The sequence below is a fragment of the Larus michahellis genome, chromosome 8 (assembly GCF_964199755.1).
Source record: "Larus michahellis chromosome 8, bLarMic1.1, whole genome shotgun sequence".
NCBI classification, from domain to species: Eukaryota; Metazoa; Chordata; class Aves; order Charadriiformes; family Laridae; genus Larus; species Larus michahellis.
Genome location: NC_133903.1, coordinates 30,803,422 through 30,824,301, shown reverse-complemented (window position 1 = coordinate 30,824,301; position 20,880 = coordinate 30,803,422). Strand labels below are relative to the sequence as shown.

The following is a 20,880-nucleotide window of genomic DNA, read 5'->3' as shown; positions in this document are numbered from 1 at the left end:
TTATGACCAACTGTTTCAGAAACTGGCTAGAACAGTATAAATATTCACAACACATAGTTGCCATTGTTGAAATATTGAGACCATATCCTTAATTATCTTTTCCTGACACTGTCAAGTGCACAGATATAATTGGTGACACTATATTGAACTCCATGAACTTTACCTACCCAACGATTTTTTTTTTAAATCTATGTTTCTCCTTAATGTAAAACAGTTCCTGAAATATATGTGAAGCATCAGCTGACCAAAAAAAAAAAAAAGCCATAAAAAACCAAAAACAAACAAAAGAAAATGGGGGGGAACGGGAAAGGGAACGTGTAAGAATTTTGATAGCCCTACCAAGACATGTTAGTGGAAAATTAGGTACTGCAGAAAGGTGCACACAAAAAAAATAAAAATCTTAAATTAAAAGCACATCTCATAGGTAATTTTTTCAAATCAGTATTGTACAACGGTTTTGTCTAAATTCAACTAACGCTTCTATGTGCGCAGCATCATCCTCCTGGAAACTGCATGTTTTAAATAATTTGACTGCTAAGAACAGAATAACTATTTAATTTAAAAGTGCCAAACCCCCAAATATGGGTCATGTTGGTTTGGGTGGGTTTTTTTTTTGGGGGGGGTTTTTTTTTTGGTGTTTTTTTTTTGTTTTTTAAAGGAACAGCACATACATTCTTCAGACTAGACCTCTCTTCTTTATTCTCTCTTCAACTTACAATAATATAGAGACAAGATAACGGATTATATTGGCCTTAGAGAAGGGCCATAACAGTATAACCTGTATCGGGTAAAAAAAACCAAAAAACAAACAAAACCAAAAAAAAAAAACCAACGAACCACCACTCCCCACTTCTGCCACTTAATGCCCATGAAGTTACAGCTATCAGTAGGGACCTGTGACAATTCAGTCAGATTTCTGCTCTTGCCACTTCTACCCTTTTCATACTGCTGTCTGTCAACTCTATTTGCATTATTATGCTTAACAGGGCTAGTGAGATAAATATGACAGGCAGCATGACCTTTCTAGCACCAAAATAACAAAACAGAAGAATCTGTGCACAACAGCACTCAGGTATGCTGAGAATATTCAATATTAGACTAGATTTTTTTGGGGAAGTATCATGTTTACAATATTAAATCTTAGCATTAAATCCTATTAATAAATCTCAAGGAAGCGTTTAGTAGTCTCAACAAGACTATACAATATTGCAGCAGTACTGTTAGAAAAAGTGTATTAATTTTTAAAGGTAGCTTTGTTTCCAAAAAACCCAAAATGTCCCCTTTCCAATACCTTCATAAAAACAGCAACCATCGCATTGTTATTAAATAGCACCTTTCGCTCAAGACTTTCTTCCATCAAACCAGAAATTCTCATAATAGGTAATCCAGGTGCACATATGCACTTAGCTGTTTAGAAACACTGATCCTCTCATGTACTCTCTGTGCCCTTACACACTTTTAAAAACTCTAAAGGTTTCTCATTAAAACAAAACAAAGTACCTATATCATTCTATCTTTGAATCTCAATTTGAGATTCAATCTGATATACAAAAATGACTTGATAGTTAAAGTCGGAATGAAAAAGCCAGTTGAGGACTCTGGCCCCATTACAAATACTTCACATGTTAAGAAGTGTGAAGAAGTAATGATAACACATTCAGAGAAAGACTTTTTTCTGATGCACTGACAACAGAAGTAATAATTTTTATCTCTCTGAGACTTTTTGAGATTTTCTATTTAGGTTGTTTCTCCTTGAAGTATTAACCAGGTCTCCTGATATATATTTGAGCTGGCATTTGTGAACTACCAAGCTGACAACCAAGAAGTTTGTAATTTTTTAATTTCACTAGTGCATCCTTTCAGTGGGATAACTGGGCAAGACACCAAAGAGAATAAACCCAAGCCCCAGACTCTGGACCATTTCAATTCCATCTATGCATGGTATAACATTAAGCAGAAAGGTATGTGCTATTTCCAATATGTATGCAATTAAAGGCCACAAATAAATGATCCCCACTTCATTCTTCAGCTAACTAGAGCTTGCAATAGTACTTCTTTGAAACTCATACTTATCTGGGACAGAAGCACAAATGAAAGCAGGTTACTTTACCTGGTCGTGGTACAGGCTGTGCTGCCGGAGTTTGTGTTTTTCGAGCAGAAGCACCTTCCTTTGAAAAGACAGAAGAGGTATCATTAACAGCTGGCCTTCCTATCATGCATGTTTTTTTTTTAAATGAACACAGAGCTACAGAGGGTATCATGAAAATGAGGACAAAACATTTACGTTAAAGAGGAGAAAGAAAATAGTGAATGTATTCAAAACTCTTTACAGATTCTGTTTTAGACTTGGGAACGACAGACAACCTCACAAGCTTTTAACAGGTTTACATTTTAACCATCAAATACCAATCAGAAACTTTTTTCTATATTCAAAGAAACATCTTCTATTTATAGTCTTGTTTCATTTTACCTACGATCACTTTCACCAAGGGTTAGTAACTTAAATGCAAGCAGTTGGCTATAGAAATTTCAAAACAACACCTACTTATGCTCTGGATGGAAAAACAGGATCAAGAAAATTGCAATGCATTCCTGCCTTGAAGAGTTTTAGTGCCCAGAAATAGCATTCTTATGATAATTAGTTCTGCTCATGCCTTATCCAATTACCTTAATGTAACAAACAAAAGACTTGCACTACTATTTATTCTTGTTAACTCTGCAGAGTCAACACACCACCTCAGAGAACAATGAGGTCACACATGTCTGGTTCCAAAGCAACACTGAATTCCTGCAACAACAAATTCTGTTCTCAGTTACTTCTGTGAAACCTCATTGAACAAAACATATACTACTAACACTATTACTACGGCTGTAAAAAAATGCTATATATTCCAGCTACTTCAATTTGCAAGGCTGACAGAAAATCTGCTAACATGAAACCGTGAATTTTATCTGAAAATTACTTAAACGCTACGTGAAGCATATCCTACAACTGTGAGACACTCAGAAAGGTCAGAGATCCCACCCTGGTAAAAACCTGTTTGAAAGGACTCCAATATGACATTATTACATTTGTGTGTCCATGCATAAATAACAATATGTTCTGTAATTCAAGATAAAAAAGCAGGCTACTACATGCAAGTAGCCTCAAGTTCCATGATTTAAATAACACCCAAAGAAACTGCTTTTAAGTCTGCACCATGAAAGTTAAAACTGTTTTTATCTCAAGAACTGTGAAGTACAAATGGAAGAGAAGATCGCTTGACAAGCCCTTAGAAAACACAAATTTACTCAAAATATCTCTTCCCCAAGCTTTAGTCAATGCCACCCGTGATTAGTTACAACAGGCTGGAGCTGACATTTGGTACAGCGCACAGCTTTTGTAACTTCTACAGTCAGCAACCGCCCGTTAATCTTCAGTATAAGGACTTAACCCCCCATTGCAAGAAATGGATTAAACTAGAATTTTTCCTGTACTCTCTTCTGCTTATTAAAATACCAACATTTATGTAGGGCACTTGAGTCAGTAACTGTTATTTTAAGACTTACTTTTTTAGTATTCAAGAAAAGGTATTTTTGCCAGTGTCCTTTCACAATAATTACTCAGAAAATGATAAAAATCAAAATACCACACTGTAAAGGAAGAGCAGCAGGAAAGGCTGACTGCCTTGGAAAGGTGCCTTGTGACTGAGAAACAGCAGTTATTTGAAAAATCACCACCTTTCTTTTAACCAAGAAAGTGGAAATAAATAATTTTTTTTTAAGACTGTTCCTGTGGTGCACTAATTACACATTTTGAAGAAATAACAAGAATTCTCCCATAACATTTCCTTAAATTCACAGCATTTCATGAAATGAAAAAAACCAACCAACTATCAAGCTAAAGAAACGTCACTTCCTGCGATGCTAAGTTTCAGGTTTCTAAATCCAATTCAGTTTGCTTGGATGCTTAACTATTACTGTCCGCAGCACCACACATCCATTCCTCTTTCCTCCCCTGCAGAATCAGTAATGCAACTTTTCTGCCTCTCCTTCCACATAATTCAGTGCCTCCAACATCTCAAACAGACCCTGCAGGTGCTACGGCAGCTGCAACAGGGGAGGAAACCAGAAGCTGCTTCAGAGATTCTGGAGTTTTGGTTACAAATCTTTCCAAGAATTTCCAAAGTTACAACCGAAGTCTTGCTTTGGTTTCCATACGACTTGTGCTCATGATTTCTCTTGTCACCAAATTTTCCATAAAGCACCAGAATATACATAGAATCACGCCTAACAAATGATCTATTTGGGAGTGTTCCCATGCTTTCCTCTAAATTGCCTTCTCTAAAGTGACTGAAGTGAAACTTAGTGCAGAAGCCTAAAAGAAAAAGGCAGAGCTTTAAGAATATTGCAACTGAAAAAAAAAACCCCAAACCAAACCCCCAAAACAACAACAAATCACATTAAAAAAAAATTAAATAACCCACATGAAAATGTCTGATTAATGGTAGGAAATAAATTCATTTAAACGAGTAGACACAGAAGACAGCTACCCCTTCCAGGCCTACGACCTTTCTATTTGTAAGAACAATTTCTGCAAATCAATAAATGATGGAGGTCACAGCTTTCAGTCCTGTAAATCACTGCCTTAGACTGATAATTTCCTGGATGAACCGCAGCTCACAACTCCTGATATTCTGGCATTTTAGCACAGTAGCTCAATTGTCTCCTACTGAAGGCGTAACATCCATTCTTTGTAACTGATTTACATCTCTCTATGATTATCAGTGACCTAATCACCACCTCTTATTATGTAAAAACTGTAGACAATGTAGCAAAAGAAACACTATTTCAAGCCCACATTTCTTAAATGGTTTGTAAGGAGGAAAGTATACTGTTTATATGAGGAAAAATCAAAAGTACAGAGCAGTCATGGTTGACAATATACACTAAGTGGAGAAGAAAACCTGCTTTCAATAAGCTTTCATTAGCAGGATTATTTTACTAACACTTTATTCTGTCCTGAAAACAAAAGATATGAGTTTAGATACAAAAGCCATGCTTTTCAAAAGCATCTAGACAGAGGTATAAGTTTTTCCTATGACAATGCACTAATTTATGACACGAGCTCTGTTTACAAGGCGGGTATAGCCACAGAGACCTACATGATAGGATTTCTCCCAGAGGAGAAAAAAATTAAGTTGATGGAGTAAATGCCATTGCTGTTGGTTCATTCAACCACACGAGGTAAGTGCTGCTGGTAATCTATGGCGCGTTACCTACTTGGAGGCAACTTCTCGTTTACATGCTCCAAACTCCTTGTAAAAACAGTAGCTTATTTCTCAGTGTGCGCTCAGTAAGACACTTCAAATCTTCTAATGTGAAGGTTTTAATGTAAAATTTACTCTTAAGTAACTAGCACACTGCAAATTCAAACTCCAGTTAGGGGAGCTTTTGTTTGTGCAGCTGTACCCTAAGCATCAGAAGCAGCAGAAATCACTGTTTAGCTATTTAAAGAACATTCATTTCCTCAAAGTTTCTGAACACTTAACAGTTTTGCTCGAAGATGACATACCTCATTCTTATGCATAAGCCATTTGAGACTGTTAAGGAGTATATTATGAATATTCATAAGTTGAAACTAATTTAGTAACAAAACCATGTAATTTGAAAAATACAAGTCTTCTTTAAGACGACCACTTAACAATGTATTTTAATCAAGAATGTATTACTTGGTTTAGCTGTGCTAATTTACCGTAGAAGGTTATACACAGTTTACTTATGATTTACATTAAATATATGAGTATTTAACCATTCAGAAGCAATAACCTGACATAGAATGAAATCAGGACAACAGATACCGAAAGTTTCATACTTTCCTGAATTTCACCACACCATTTACACAATGGTATATATTTTTCAGTGGAATTCATTCCATTTCAATAACAATATTTCCTATCATATTAGATGTTTACAAAATGTCTGCTCAATCACTGTTGTTATTTTAGTGTATGTCTTCTGCTATTCAGCATTGTCCTACCCAAAAATATTGTGTTCATAAACCAGTGCATGAATAGAAAACAGGTTAGTACATGTGGAAAAAAAAATAAACCATTTTCTCACTTAGAATCAAACAAGGAAAAAACCCCACACCCTGAAGGATGATTGACTTCTACTATTATTGTACGCCTAATTAAGCTTTTAGTGTGTTCTTTTCTTCCCTCATTCCTTCAGACAATTTCGATGTTTGTCTTAAAAATTCAGACACTGCTATGTGCTCTGATAACTTTTGTGAGAGTAAACTATGTTTACAATAACAAGAAGCTTTAGGTCTATTGCCTAAAGTCCCTTAAATTTTTATGTTCTGCGCACAGCTTACTTCACACCTTTCTTTTCACATGTGCATTCATTTTCCCGTCCCTGCTTTTACATCATACAGGCAAGTTCCAATATATTACAAAGACGCAAACTGTTGTGGACAGATTCTTACTACACGTGTCTGTCCTCCAATACATTGCATCCTCAACCCATTTTAACATTAAAAGTTCAACAACTTTAAAAAGTTCTACTTCTTGCAATAGTAAATCTGAGATATTGCATTACACAGACATCAAAAATTATCTATGATCAATCTACAGGTGTATTTAGTTACCCACCAGTGGGTGGCTTTTTTGTTTAACAGCTTTTAAAATCTTCTGCAGTGTTTGTTGATCTTTTTAATTACAAAAAGTCATTATTTGTGTTAATTTGCAAAAATCAACAATTACCAATATTCATGTGATACCAGGACTTAACTAGTATTTTTCTATATTTTATAATAAATATTAAATCTATATTTTAGATACCTCTTACTTTTCTTAAGTCTAAATGAGCATTAACATCCACAGTTCAGTTACTTTCACTCATTTCTCACCTGGAATCACAAATTGCCTGAACATAATTCATGCTACGTTTTAGGAAATGAACGCTCATGTTTTAAGCAATAAAACATGTTATATTGGTAGAATTTTTTCGTGGAGGCACATTTCACACATACCCAAGACAGCTTACTCTCTTGAAGCACAAAAAGAAGCTACTAAAAGTTTCTTATTGTGGCTTCACAAGGTACAAGTGATGGAAGGAAAAAAACTCAAAGTACTTCATTGCACATTCACTGTCCCAACTGGTTTCCATGTAGAGATCGATCCATAGTCTGTAATATTTTGACCTTTAAAAAAAAAAATTTTAGGAGCAACAGACAGAATTGACAATTTGATGCCATCTTGTGGCTTTTTTAATTTAGCAAATTTAATTTCTATCTCGTTCCTTTATAACATTTAAATTAGTACAAGACGTTTACCCAAAAATCTAAACGTTATTAGGTAACTTGCATGCTCCTGGCACAGTAGTAGTACAAGTAAAAAGTAACACTTGATTCTGCAAGAAGTATTAGCAACTGCTTGCATATAAAACATAAAGCAGCTTTCAGCTTCACCATCCATGACGGAAGACAATTCAACCAAGGACTGTTCATAAAGATGAACATCGTAAAACTGCAACACTTGGATCTTAAATGAGAAAGAAAATAAATATATGTGGATGATAAGCTTGTAAAATTATCTTTAAGAACAGACTTCAATTGATCTAGTCAATTTAGGGCAAAATACACTAAGAACTCATTTTAATTACCAGCAACTATACTACCATTGCCTGAGTGATTTAAGGTATTGAATCTTTGAAAATTCTAGTAAAGCCAGCCTAAAGAACTATGGCAAAATCTAAAACAACTGCATAGTTAAAAATAACATTATTTTTCTAGAAATTAAATCTTGTATACACCCAGGTATGTTAAACAGACAAAACAAGGGGATGACTTCAAAAAAAGGTATCTAACATCTGGTCCAGATGCCCTACTTTAATCTTGACAGCAACACCTTTCTATTTCATATAAATAGCTTAGACTCCAAAAACATAGGGCTTTGTTCTAAAAATTTAAAGCCCTTAAAAGCCTTGGGGTGGAAAGAAAAAAAAAAAAATGATCTTCCAAATAACCAAGAGGTCCCATCCAATCCAACACATCCTATGATTCTAAGCTCTGCCTCTGCAGTCTTCCTAATAATTCTCTGATTTCTCTTCATATCAAGAAAATTTTAAAAACATGTTAAGTTTAACTAGTGTTTCACATCATCATTTTACTTCACATGACACTGGTATAGCTTATTTGCATACTTTATGCACAGAAATCTCCATATGCAGTCCCCCAAGACAGCAAGCTTTTAACTGCCTTCCTAATTTTAAACTATGCTGTAAAAAAAAAAAAAATACCATTTGATAACAGGATACTGCTAATATCGCAGTCATTTTAACTTCCATTGCTTACAATATTCATAAAAAGGTCATTTCTACTGTTTACATTGTTTCAACTTGCTTACAGTTAGAAAAGAGAGTGGGAGTTTAAGCAGAATAGAAGATATTTTTATAGAATGAATTTAAAAAGGGGAAAAGTTTACCATTATTTATCAAAAACTTCTGATACCAACTGCCTAAGGAAAACACCACCGTAGCTTCGCTATTTCCCACTTCAACCACTCAAAAAACCTGATGTGACAAAGGGGTTACTAATAATTATATAAATCATATTTATTTCAAAATACAGAACTGCTTATACGGAAGATCATGTCTTATAAAGCACAGTCTGGAAAAAAAAAAATAAATCAATGGAACATTGCCAATCCTCAAATGCAGCTGCAAAAAAGAAAAGTTGATGCCCATCTTCTTAGAAAGATAAGGCAAATTTCATTATAGTTTTCAAAATAGTGTTAAAGTTAGCACATACAACAAATTTCACAAGTGTAAGGAAATCAGATGTAGACAGTCTCTTCTGAATGAGTACAGCATTACAATGATGAGAGAGAGGGTGAAAGGAAAAGCAAAGGAGAGTGGCAGAAATAAAATTACGCTGATATCATCAAGGGACTAACTGAAATTTAGAAATACTAATACCTGTTGTTCCCCAGCATTGAAATTAAATTCTTGTTTACAGATCTGGTCCTTTATTAATCCATTATGAACTAAAACAGACAAATTCTGAAACACCGACAATGTAAAACATAATAAAGTAGCAGCAGGTTAGGCCTGGAGATCAGTGTCATTGAAAGAAATGAAAAACACTCATTGCGATTTCTTTTTTATTACAACCAGGTTAAAAGAAGTTCAGTTTAAACATGGAAAAATATGACTGAATGAACTGGTCTGCTTATAGATAGCTTAGGCAATGTCCTGGTTCTGCAAAGAAAATGGTTCTAAGCAACACATCACACCTGAATCTAAATGAATACTGTTGTGGCTAGTGATCAACTAGGGACAAAACCATATAAATATGCTAAAATAATAATAATAAAAGATTGCATATACTTTTGGAAAGAGTTAATGAAAGCAGCAATTACTGAGATGCCTTAAAACTTAAGCATTACCCTCAAAGCCAAGCTTTCCAAACGTTCCTGAACAGTCGTCAATGAAGTGTGATAGAGCTCCTCCCATCTTTATCCTTGCTCAAAATACCAGTAAAATTAAGATCTTCATCTTGAATTTACATCAGTCATGTAATTTCAAACTGTTGCTATTGCAAAAGCAATTCTGAGCTGAAGAGGAATGTTAGGGACAAAGCCAGATTAAACATGTAGGCACTTCCATTTTCCTGGGGATAAGCTGTTTTCATCGAAAACCAGCAACTCTTAATCCTGAGAAGAGAACTCCACAGGTTTTGTTTGTTTATTTTTTTTAAAATAAAGGCCTGCCTATAATATACATACTATGTTTATTTAAATGACTCATTCCCTTGAAGTCTGTGAAAAGACAAAAGTAGTATCACTAAAACATTATTTTTCCTTAGAATTCTTTCCCTTTGGGTTAATTATCTGAGCTGGCCTCACACATATTACTTGGCAATCAGTAAGAGTTTTGACAAACACAATTCGAGAACAAAAGAATTGTTTTGTCTTTCTCAAAAGTCAGGTGCAAAGGTTTACACACACTGGTTTTTCTGTATACCAAAATCAGAGCGTGGCACATCAATTCAATAGAACCGGAATTTAAATCATTGTGAATTTACTATAATTTGCCAATGTTTTAGTCTCCAACTTTCAGCTTCACAGCATTCATGAATCTCTAGCTCCAATATCATCTGTAACCGTTACTCACTCGTACAAAGTGGTTTTTCACCAGAAATATCACAGAATATGGGGCTCAAGCAACTCATTTGCATAAAAGCACTGCTGACATGCAAACTCTGAATATATGTAGAAAAGCACTGTCATTTTTCTATTCAGATCCTGCTTTGAAAACGGTATTCAAGGGAACCGTCATATGTATATTAAAGAAAACGTTGCTTAGTACAGAGCTATGGGAAGATCCCACTTATACCTGCATTCTGTGAGCAACAAATTTGCAAAGGAAAAGGCTTATAAAGACCTCAGAAAGGTTCCTTCGCAACTTCTGGAAAGACTCAAAGTGCTTTGTGTGAGCAGATTATTTTGAAAAAGCTCTGCAGCTGCCTAAATGAACACAGATGGATCCTTAACTTCTGCGTGATTCCCCCCCCCGCCCCCAAACCCTCAAACTGAACCAAGACCCAAGTGACTGATTAAGTGATGCTATTCTGTCTCAATGCAACAGAAACCGATGAAGCTCATCCCAGACTCTCCTTGGTTATACTGAATCCTGTTGCTAGAACAGAAGATGCTGTAATATTAGAATTCTAATACATAGGAAACTAAAGACTTTAGGTGGTTTTGTGTTTGCTTGTTTAACAAATTACCCAGCACCACTTTTTCGCAGTTGTTCTGATGTTATCATCTCCTTTCTATTCACTGAAGAAAAAGTTTTAATACTATTCCTCTGTACCTTGCCAGCTCTAGCAAACCCAGCACTATGGTTACATATTGCATTATGTTACAAGAAACCATAGTTAGCATGAGTGGTCATGGCCAGAGAGATGAAAGCAATTTTCCAAGTAATCACCTCGGAATACTTAAAATATCAGGAGAAAATCCTGAAACTGTATTCCTTGAGGACCCAAGGCACAAAGCTGAACAGTGGAGTGACGAACTCTTAGTTGTTTGTGTTGCCTAGAAAAGTAACTGCCGAGTTCAAAACCAGCGTGAGCTTTTTCAGGATCAAAAGCTTTAGCTGCAGCTATAATAAATTGTAATAAACAAGCCAAGAGATAAGAGGGCTTGAGCGATGACAGTGATTATTATAAGAATACAACAGACTATAACCACTTCAACGTGGAAAGGGCTATTTTGAACTTTCACAGGCCAGGGAAAAGTCTAGAAAAATGTTCTAAATGTAGACTGTCTTGACGCTCAAGGCTTCCTCCTTTATGAACAGCTAATCTACTATGCGAGTTCAGCTGCAAAAAAGTAGGTAGTTTTTTTAAACCACAAAAGATGATGATCTTGAAGCATATTATAACTGGCACAGGCTGCTAGTAGTACTAAAGTACCGGTCCATACAGTCAGTCAGGTAATACTGGTAATGAAATTTACGCTATCTCAATTTTTCTTCTTAACTCTTTTTGTATTTCTTTACTTTGCTAGTTGTATGCTAAGGCACCCCAAGAGGGTCTTGTTTGACACCCACGTGCTTTTGTCCTGCTCTTACTCTACAGATCTTATTGCTTTAACTCATTTAAACAGACTGAAAGGAAGAAAATATGTTGTGTACCATGAAGACAGGAAGTGAATCAAAACCGGATGCAAGTAGTTTTTTTGGTAGATGGTGGTGAGAGAACGATGGGCAAACAGACTTTTTTGTTTGCTTTTGAACACTGTGGCTTAGCACCCTTGGATCATGATGGCAGCAAAAGGTATCACTTCTCCATGGCAAGAATGCAAATTTGGTTGTTTCCCCCATTCTCAAATGACTAACGACAGCCTTACGTTTACAGTTTGTACAATCAGAAAAGCCCCTGTGAAATGTTTGCCAAGCACTATGTGTAAACACAGCGTTATTCAAGGTTAAAATACATGGGAACAGCAGCAAAAATTTCAGACAGAGGTTTCTGCAATAAAAGCATCTCTAGCTGGGGGTATGGGATGGGACCTACTGGCAGGATGGGACCTACTGCCAGCCCGGATTCTGTTCCCCATCTCCTTTCCTCGCATGTGACAACATAACAGCCTTTGTCAACAGGCTGATAATGTGTTCAGAGGAACTGATCCACACACAGTTTTTAATCACAAGAAGCTGGGAAATCTGACACATAACAATCTGCCCCCAAACACAAAGTTATTGGTCATCTTGTGATTAAGCTTTCAATTCATTAAAAATACTAAATATGAGAGAAAACATCTATTTTGAACAGAAACAGAATGCCTTATATTTTCAATGTACAGGCTTGCTATATGGTGCCATATGAAAAAGCACTATTTGGAAAACTGTTATGACGGGACCTGACATTGGATTGCAATGTTTCTTTCTGCCTAGCTATTTCATACACTTTTATCAAGTAAAACACAAGATTTCAGTAGGTTTTGCTTCAAAGAAAACACATCTATGGATCAAAATATTTACGTTCAGATTTCAACAAAATAAACAGATCCATGGAAACATTTTCCCACATTTTTACTCAGGGCATAGAAGCAATTTAGGATTTAAAAGAATAGTCATACAAAATTCAAGAACAAAACCTACAAAGTTCATAATCAGTATATTAATAGTACCTCAGTTGTTAATATTAAACTTCAGGAATTACATAGCCTCTAGCTTCCCATGCTTTATATATTTAACACAGCAAAAGCATCATGGAAAAAAAACTTGCTCTCTTCAGTATCCTCAAACGGCTGCTTCACCACTAGTAAAAATCATTAGCATATATTTCTCAGTACGATATTCTGAAGTCTGAGCACTTCCAGAATTTACAATAATAGCATCCCACTTACAGCAGTCACAGGAGCTCCGTCAAACCGTCTTCTAGGCTACCTAGATCTCTTCCTTGGACTGCGCTGTGTAAAAGTTTCACACACACCACCATAATTAAACATCCTGAATAAAAATCTCATGTTTTTGGTACTGTTATATGCCATTCATGATCCTATTCTCCAATTCTCTTTCCCCCCAGCTTTCCCAGTGAGATCCATGCACTACGTATTTTTCATTATAGAACTCTCGTTCCAGAATTCTGTTTTAATTAAAATATGATTTTATCTACAATTATGAAGGAGCACTCAAATTAGACCATAACATTTTTTACTGCCTCCCCCCTCCTTTCCAAGAAATTCCACTCAGTGCAACTAGGTAACCTAGTTCCCTCCCTAGGCACAGATGCAAATAGATTAAAAAGTTTAAAAAGTTAAAGTATTTTGCAGGGATCGCTACTATGTAGCGCTAAAATCACACTACTGTACACTCCGCAGAAACAGCCAGGAAGCTGCTTGAACCTAAAATTCTGTATTTCTTAGATTAAGCCTTTATATTTATACGACTGATTCCAAGATTAAAAAAACCTAATAAACCCCCAAACACTACAACAAATTAAAGCCTTCTGTTTCGTATCCAAGGAGAGAACAGACAATGTACTGTTCAACTTTCAGTTGTCTTCATTTAAGTGTGTTCTAAAAGTCTGGCTCTTTGACATAAGTTATACAGCCTTTTGATAGGGCTGTTTTACTTCAAGAAGAAATCACATATGCAGATCAAGCAACAGAATCACAGTATTAACCATCAGATAACAAAGTCACCTGGGACACAAAAGCATTTTAGTCACCCATTATAGATTCACGTGTTGAGGACAAACAATAGAAGAATAGATACCATATTTTCATCATAGCAACAACGTGTTGCTACTTGTGTCCTTCTTGACAAATATTTAGGTTGAAAGAACTGCTCTCAAATTTTTTTCCACTAGCATGCATGCAATAACATTTGTGTATTATTGCCACAATCTTATATACCAAATAGATTGTGCAAAGTGCTATTGGTATTTGTGTCCTGAGTAAACTTATGAGACACACCACCTTACTGTAGAATATAAAAGCCATGATGTTATATGCTGATATAAAAAACTAACTTTAATGGCAATAAATCATGCATGAAGTTAAAATACAGGAAGGATTCTGGCTGTATCACACGAGAGGAATTTTTCCATTTGGCCTTCTGCCTCTACTTTCAGCTTCCTTTGGCATTATATCTAAATTCCCCATTATTCTTCTCTCTTTAGTAGAGGAGATTAAATTAAGCCCTTCTCAAAGCACTAAGATGACAGCATTCAACTTTTATTTTTTTCATTTTATACACAATCCATATAGAAGATAGACTATCTCCAAGCTTCTATCTATGCATTATGAGATCTGGTTTATAAAATGGCTGGGGCACAGCTGTATTTTTGGTAGTGCAGAAATGCAGTCCTCTTAAATGAAGGTCAACTGACAAGGTCTCGTTCCTCCAGCCCGGGGCCATTCTATTCAAAGATGAAGACAGGATAAGGGCCGTACAAAAACTCTAGAAGTTTTAGGATCTTCCTATTATGCTATGACTTTTATACAGTCTTCATCCATCGCTGCAGAAAAAATAACCCCCTGACTAATAAGCAGACTCAAAAGCATATTTTCAAATAGGTTTTGAAAGTTTTCAAATGGTTGCCCCTCTCTCTCTCTCCCCACTCCCCCTCCATGGGTATGTACACACACATACATACACAAATTCATCTTTAAGAACTTCCCACCGTGCATAAACGTCTAAGATGACAGACTATGCCAGTCAGCACAGACACGGGTGAGGTTCACGGCAACTACTATTTCTGCTACTCACATGTTAGCAAATATCAGTCATCCATATCCATAATGATCCCGCGGCTTTCACAGTTTATCTGAAGGAAATCTGCCTTAAGCAGCAAGACCTCTTCAGCTCTCCTTCAGCCCTCACATCTGTCCTGTTACTTCAAATAGTTGTTTTGCCTTTGAAAAGTCTACTGTCAGTGATAAAATATAAATAAGATTATTTTTTTTCCTACAGCAATCTGTTGCAAAGTAAGATCCCCTCACTGGAAAACTAGGCACTTAGGTGGCAGGAAATAAAACTGAGTAAGCCACTAAGAGCAGGCAATGTTTTGGAAGACAGTTAGGCTTCCAATGCCAAGAATGATCGTGATGAGAAAAGAAAAAACAAAACAAAACCAACACAACAAAGCGTAACAAAATTCCTCTGTTATGACACCCTGGAACTTTCTGTACATGCTTAGGAGGGCTTCACCAGTCACAAACAGATTCAATTTCAGAGACTCATCCAGTAACTTCCTTGTCTTATTAATCTGGCAGTGCTCTACTTTTATGAGAAAAACAGCAAAACAAAATAGCAGCGTCACCTTTTGAGAAAGGGCAGCATAGTAATTTTACGTGTAGCTCAAAAGGCTGGTAATAAGTACAAAACCTCACATGTTTCTATTTATTCCTGTTCTTCTAAAAAGGCATTTTGAAAATGTATGAAAAAAAACAACTATTCAAGAGCTTATGCCAGACTATATATTTCTTTCTTATTTTTCAGCTCCTACATTGACATATTCTTGGGTAAATGAATATATGCCTACTTTGAAGCAAGAGTAAAAACCCTTATCTTCTCAAACAGACATTTTTGTCAGTAGCTAGTGCCCAGTTTGAAGAAAAACATCTGAAAATTAGATAAAAACAACGACAAGGCACTACCAGTATGAAAATTGTTGTAAAAAACCACCAACTTAGCCACCAGATCTCAATCAACTGGGATCAGATATTCTAGGTAGCACGGTTTCCATTCCACAAGACAGAGGTGCCTTACTTTTGGCGATTTCATGAGCTGAGGGACGCTTCATAGAAACACAGCTAGTTTACTTCCCAGGCCAGCAGGGCTTCACAAGGAGCATCGCCACACAGCATGGAGCTGCTATTTATAAATCTCGCAAGCATCTCATGTATGCTGCAGCATTGTTTCAAGAACAAGCAAGCAATTCTACGCAGAGTCATCAGAGCTTATTAGCTCCGGCCACACGGGACCTGAACCGACTCCACCAGACCATTCAGAGTAGGCTGATGCATCTATTCCCTAATGGTCAACATTCCACAAGGCTTATTAGATTGTGTGCATTATCATGTGAATACACAGATCCAATTTTAATCTGGCGTTGGTCCCAACCAACCTGCTAGTGAGAGAAGTACAGGGATTCAAGAGACCTGCTCTAACTTTCCCAGCTGCATCCAGTGTTTCCCACATTACTGACATACCTCCTTGCCCATTCCCTTCCCTTCCCTCAGCACACCTCAAATAAGTGAAAGTTAATTACACATAACAAAAAACCCCTCCTCTTGTCATTAGGGAAACACAGTATAAGAGTACAGATACTGATGCATAGTTCCAGACAGCACTGTGTAGGGTCAACTGTAAAAAGAAAAAAAAAAAAAAAAAAGAAAATGGCAAAGAAAATATTTTTTCACAGCAAAGAACTTCTCCATATCTCCCTATGAGGTGACCTAGATTCTCAAGAAAAAGGGGATTCCCTTTTCGTATTGTATCCAGGCCTCATTAAATTAAGAAGGAATTTTTATTCTGTTTTATTGCTTTGCTGGCTTACCTAGATATGCAATAGGAAACAGCGAATGACTGTCATCTTTTTTGCACTATTATGCTTCTTATTGACATTAATTGAATTACAGGGCTTTTTATATTTGGCAAAATAAGTAACTCCAAGGAATACAGTAAGATGGAGATCCAAAAGTGCGAGGCGGGGAAAGAAAAAAAGAGAGGGAAAAAAAAATATCAGGTTTGGTCTCCAAAAAGCTATTTCTTTTTTTCTGCAATGTAAACCATAATACTTTGCACATGGGTAAAGCACAGGCATGCATTAACCAAAAATTACAGAAAAAGCATTTGTAGAAGTCTGAATGCTTAGTTATGCAAATCCTTGAAAAGAGACTTAAAAGAATCTGCAACATGCAACCCTTCATCCAAGGTCATGAGATTTGTGGGGTTATTAAGAAGATGACAGGGTTTGGTTTTTTTGTGTGTTCTTAAGAGGTTTTGTTGTGGGGTGTTTTTTTAGATGACAGATGCTCCCTATAAGTTTACTCTACTTTAGTAAAACGGATCAGCGATAGAAAGCTTTGCAGATGCTGATTAAGAGTTACAAGGATATATATTTTTCTGTATCTGTAATAGAGATATAATATTTAATTTTCAGCTGAATGTTATGAATTCAGCATTATTATATTAAATATATCCAGTATTTTTTTCTGTTAGACACACACTTCCCTACAGTATGCGCTAATGATTTTTATTATTATGCCAAGATGGATGAGATGCAAGAGAGCTATCTCTGATTTCTTCTTGTTAGAAGCCACCAAGTTACAGAAAATAAAACATCTGGAACTTAAATTTGAAATATAGTTTACGATAGCAAAGAACAATAAAAATTCTCTAGTTCTGAACCAATATTCTCTATCAATTAACATAATACAAACTGAGCTTTAAGGATGTCCTCTAAATCATGTATTTGAGGACTAGGAGTCCTGGTGACTCTGACTCTACATTAGCAATTTACGTGAAAAATATCCTCAGGACCATGAAATTAAGCTAGAAACTTACAGATTACAGAAGGCATTATGAACATTGTTATTCAGACAAAAAGCATGATTTCCACAGTATAGTTTCCTTTTCCTTAGAAGTCACTAAAGGGATGCTATCATTTAAGTTTAATGTGAATTTCTAAAGTGGAAAGAGAAAGTCTGCACGACAGACTGGCAACTAGGGGGATGCAAAGTCATTTTGTATAGTAACTTGATTTCTTTGTTCATGAGAAGCATATACAAATGAGTATTTACTTCCAAAGGATTTTTGCCACAAAAAAGAATTAACTTTGAAACAATTGGTTTGATGATATTAAGCACACTACATGATAAAACTCAGCACATATTAAAAAAAAATAATAAATCAGCTTTTCATTAATACACACTGACTGGAAACTACTTCAAGTTAAGGGAATCATTAACATGGAACAACATTAGGAAAAAAACAGATACATGATACTGGTTGGCCAAGCTGAAGTAGTTTTACCAAACTAGGTAGTGTGCAGGGTGTTTTGAGTAATTTTAGTTTCCCCAACAGGTCAAAGAAAGGGCGGTAGGGAACTGCTCTTAAAAGGGGACTTATTCTCCATTTTCTAATCCAAGTTTTCTGTTGGATATCAAAAAATATTGCTTAGATCTATTAGAGATAGGACCTCTTAGATCACTGGAGAAAGGATTTTTCCACAGATTTTTTTGTTTTGTTTTTGTTTTTTTTTTTTTTTTTTTTTTTTTTGTTTAAGCACCTGTGCTTGAAGAAAAGGCTTCAGGCATTTAAGACACTAACTAAACCTTTGTTATTTCTGTTGTAAACCCTCTGTGTCCCACTGAATTAGCTGTAAATGAGGATACCTACAGGATGGAGCTGGAGGAATTAATGTTCTAAAGCTACTGAGGAAATGTGACAGATGGAAAGAGTAAATACAGGTCTCAACCCCAAGACACATGAAATTCTGACAGTTCTGAAAGTCCAGCTCTTCAATTTCACATTATTTAACATTAACTGAACATCTGCATCACCAATTTCAACTTCAAAACTAGGAATTTTTGAGGATGACAAAATGCCTCCAGATTCACATACAAATCATATATACAGGGGAAAAAAATTAGCCAACAGATGAACAGTTGGAGCTGCTAATCTCTCAGTCAGCCTCCTCCCAAAAAAATCTTTTAAAAATAAAAATTTACATAGCCCATCCATCAGTCCAAGGAAGACTTGCAAGGCAGGTGGTCTGCATCCTGGTGATGAACCTGATGGGCCAAGACTCCTCTAACCATTGGGAGAAGTGCTGGATGCCTGAAGATAGCCTAAGGGAAAAGGGTCTTTCTGTGCCTGCTGCGGGAAGGAATTGGACAGAGAGAAGGGGTTGGAAGGTGATAACAGCTGGAACAACACATTTTTCCGCTTAGGCAGAAGAGCTGGTGGCCCATTAACTCCCATAGGATGCCACTTTCCTACTTAAAGAGATTTGATACCTAGTAGCAGTTCTTCCCCAAAGTCTCACTTTCCATAAGCATTTAAGTTTTCATTTAAAATTTTCATGCTAGGGCTGTGAGGGTGGGTGTTAGGGGTAACTTTGATCATATAATGCAGGCAGGTGGAATGAAACAAGTCATAAGGTAAGGGGAAAAACAAGAGTCTATTTTCCACAGTTGTTCTTTAAACTGCCTGTGAACGTTTGGTGCTTCTGCCGCTTGGCCTTCCCTCCCCTGCTGTGCTGAATCAAAGCTTCATAAAGTCCCCACTCTTCACAGAATGCAAAAGGAATACTTGTGACAGGCAGAAAATATTACTGCTGGCAGTGGATCGTCACTTCATCAGGGGAGAACCACGCAACCAAAAATACTGCACAATACAAATGAAATTATGTTGTCCATCCCCTGGAAAAAAATAATCTGCATTTAGCACTTGAGATCAGCAATAATTGGATGCAAAGCCTTGGGGAAGACATGAAAAATCAGAATACAGAAAAGAAAGAAGATGTGATAAAGCAAACAACACATTACTGAGGGAAGAAACGTGTCTGGACATCCAACTGCATCCAATATGCAAAATTTGCAGAAGGCAAAACCAGAACAGAAATAAAGTAGACTAAAACCATTTTTATTTTGTCTTTTCAAGTGACTTTTGAAGCACTTCAAACCTGTCTTCCTCATAGGAGGCTGTGGTAGGAGAATGGACTGAATCCCAGTTGGATACCTAGAACGTCAGTTTACTTAATAAAAAAAATACAAGCGTCAGAATTATGAAACACCCCCTTGAAATATTTCCCAAGGCAGACAAAATAAGAAGCACCCTCCTGACTTGAAGAGATCATTCAGTCTTTTCTCCCTCTCACAACTTTGCAAAGTTAGGGGATGTGCTTATATTCCTTACTGAATGATACCCAATTATCAACTATCATTAGCAAACAAAAATATACACATTTCACAATAACTGGAAACCTTTTCTAGTGTTCTGTCACCGTTTCAGAATGATCTATATCGCTGTATTTCTGTTTAAGACACTCAAAGATGAATGAAATCACTAAGTTCATGGCTTGGGTATGATTAGAATAGGGTGCAAAGTCCTGATCATTTATAAAAAAAAATGTAGCAGGTGTAAACTGGGTTTCTCAACTAGCTAAGCAATGGTGAAAATCTGCTAAGGAAAATAAGGCAGGCAATACTGACACTTGTGGTCATTTCTAGATTGCTGTTTTTCATAGAGTTAAAAACACACTTGTGATAGTTAAGAAACATGTAGAGATCACAAAGTAGCCAAGCAAATTACAAATATTCTACAGCCCTGTCCTCTTCACTCTAAATGACTAATAGCAGAAGAGCAGAATGGCCACTGGCCATGTACATAATAATTCGTAACAATGAAAATTGCAACTAAGCATTTATGACATTTTGTATTAACATATTTCCAGAATAAAGTTCAAAAGCAAATAACCAACCTTGAAAATGTTGCCACTAATCATTTTGAACTGTCAACTTGAGAGGTTCTCAACACATTACAGCTGAAATAATACCACATTTTACTATGATAAAACGGAATAATCTTTGCAAAGTATTCATGAAGTATCCAGAAAGCACGGTCCACATAAGAACATTCAGTTGACAGGTCAGCTATGATGTACGTGTTTAGTTTAACTTTCACGGGACTCGTGGCCACCAGGCAGAAAATTACCAAGCAATACACACCTGACTATCGCAACCACTCTGAATTGATTTGAGAGACTTCTGTTAATGTTGTCAAGAGAGAACTTTATTTAATGGCCCATCCTTAGGGTCTGATTTATTTTAAAACCAGTTAGACAAGATTCTACTGATAACCTCTAAAAAC

General features: G+C 36.2%; 1 protein-coding gene across 1 annotated transcript in view; it reads right to left on the bottom strand.

Moving 5' to 3' along the window:
• Nucleotides 1-20,880, bottom strand: part of CDC73 (cell division cycle 73) — a 107,511-nt gene that overhangs the window by 16,993 nt on the left and 69,638 nt on the right. The window contains exon 11 of the mRNA XM_074596350.1: nucleotides 2,111-2,168. Within this exon, the coding sequence (XP_074452451.1) occupies nucleotides 2,111-2,168 (58 nt within the window). The remainder of the gene's footprint in view (nucleotides 1-2,110; nucleotides 2,169-20,880) is intronic.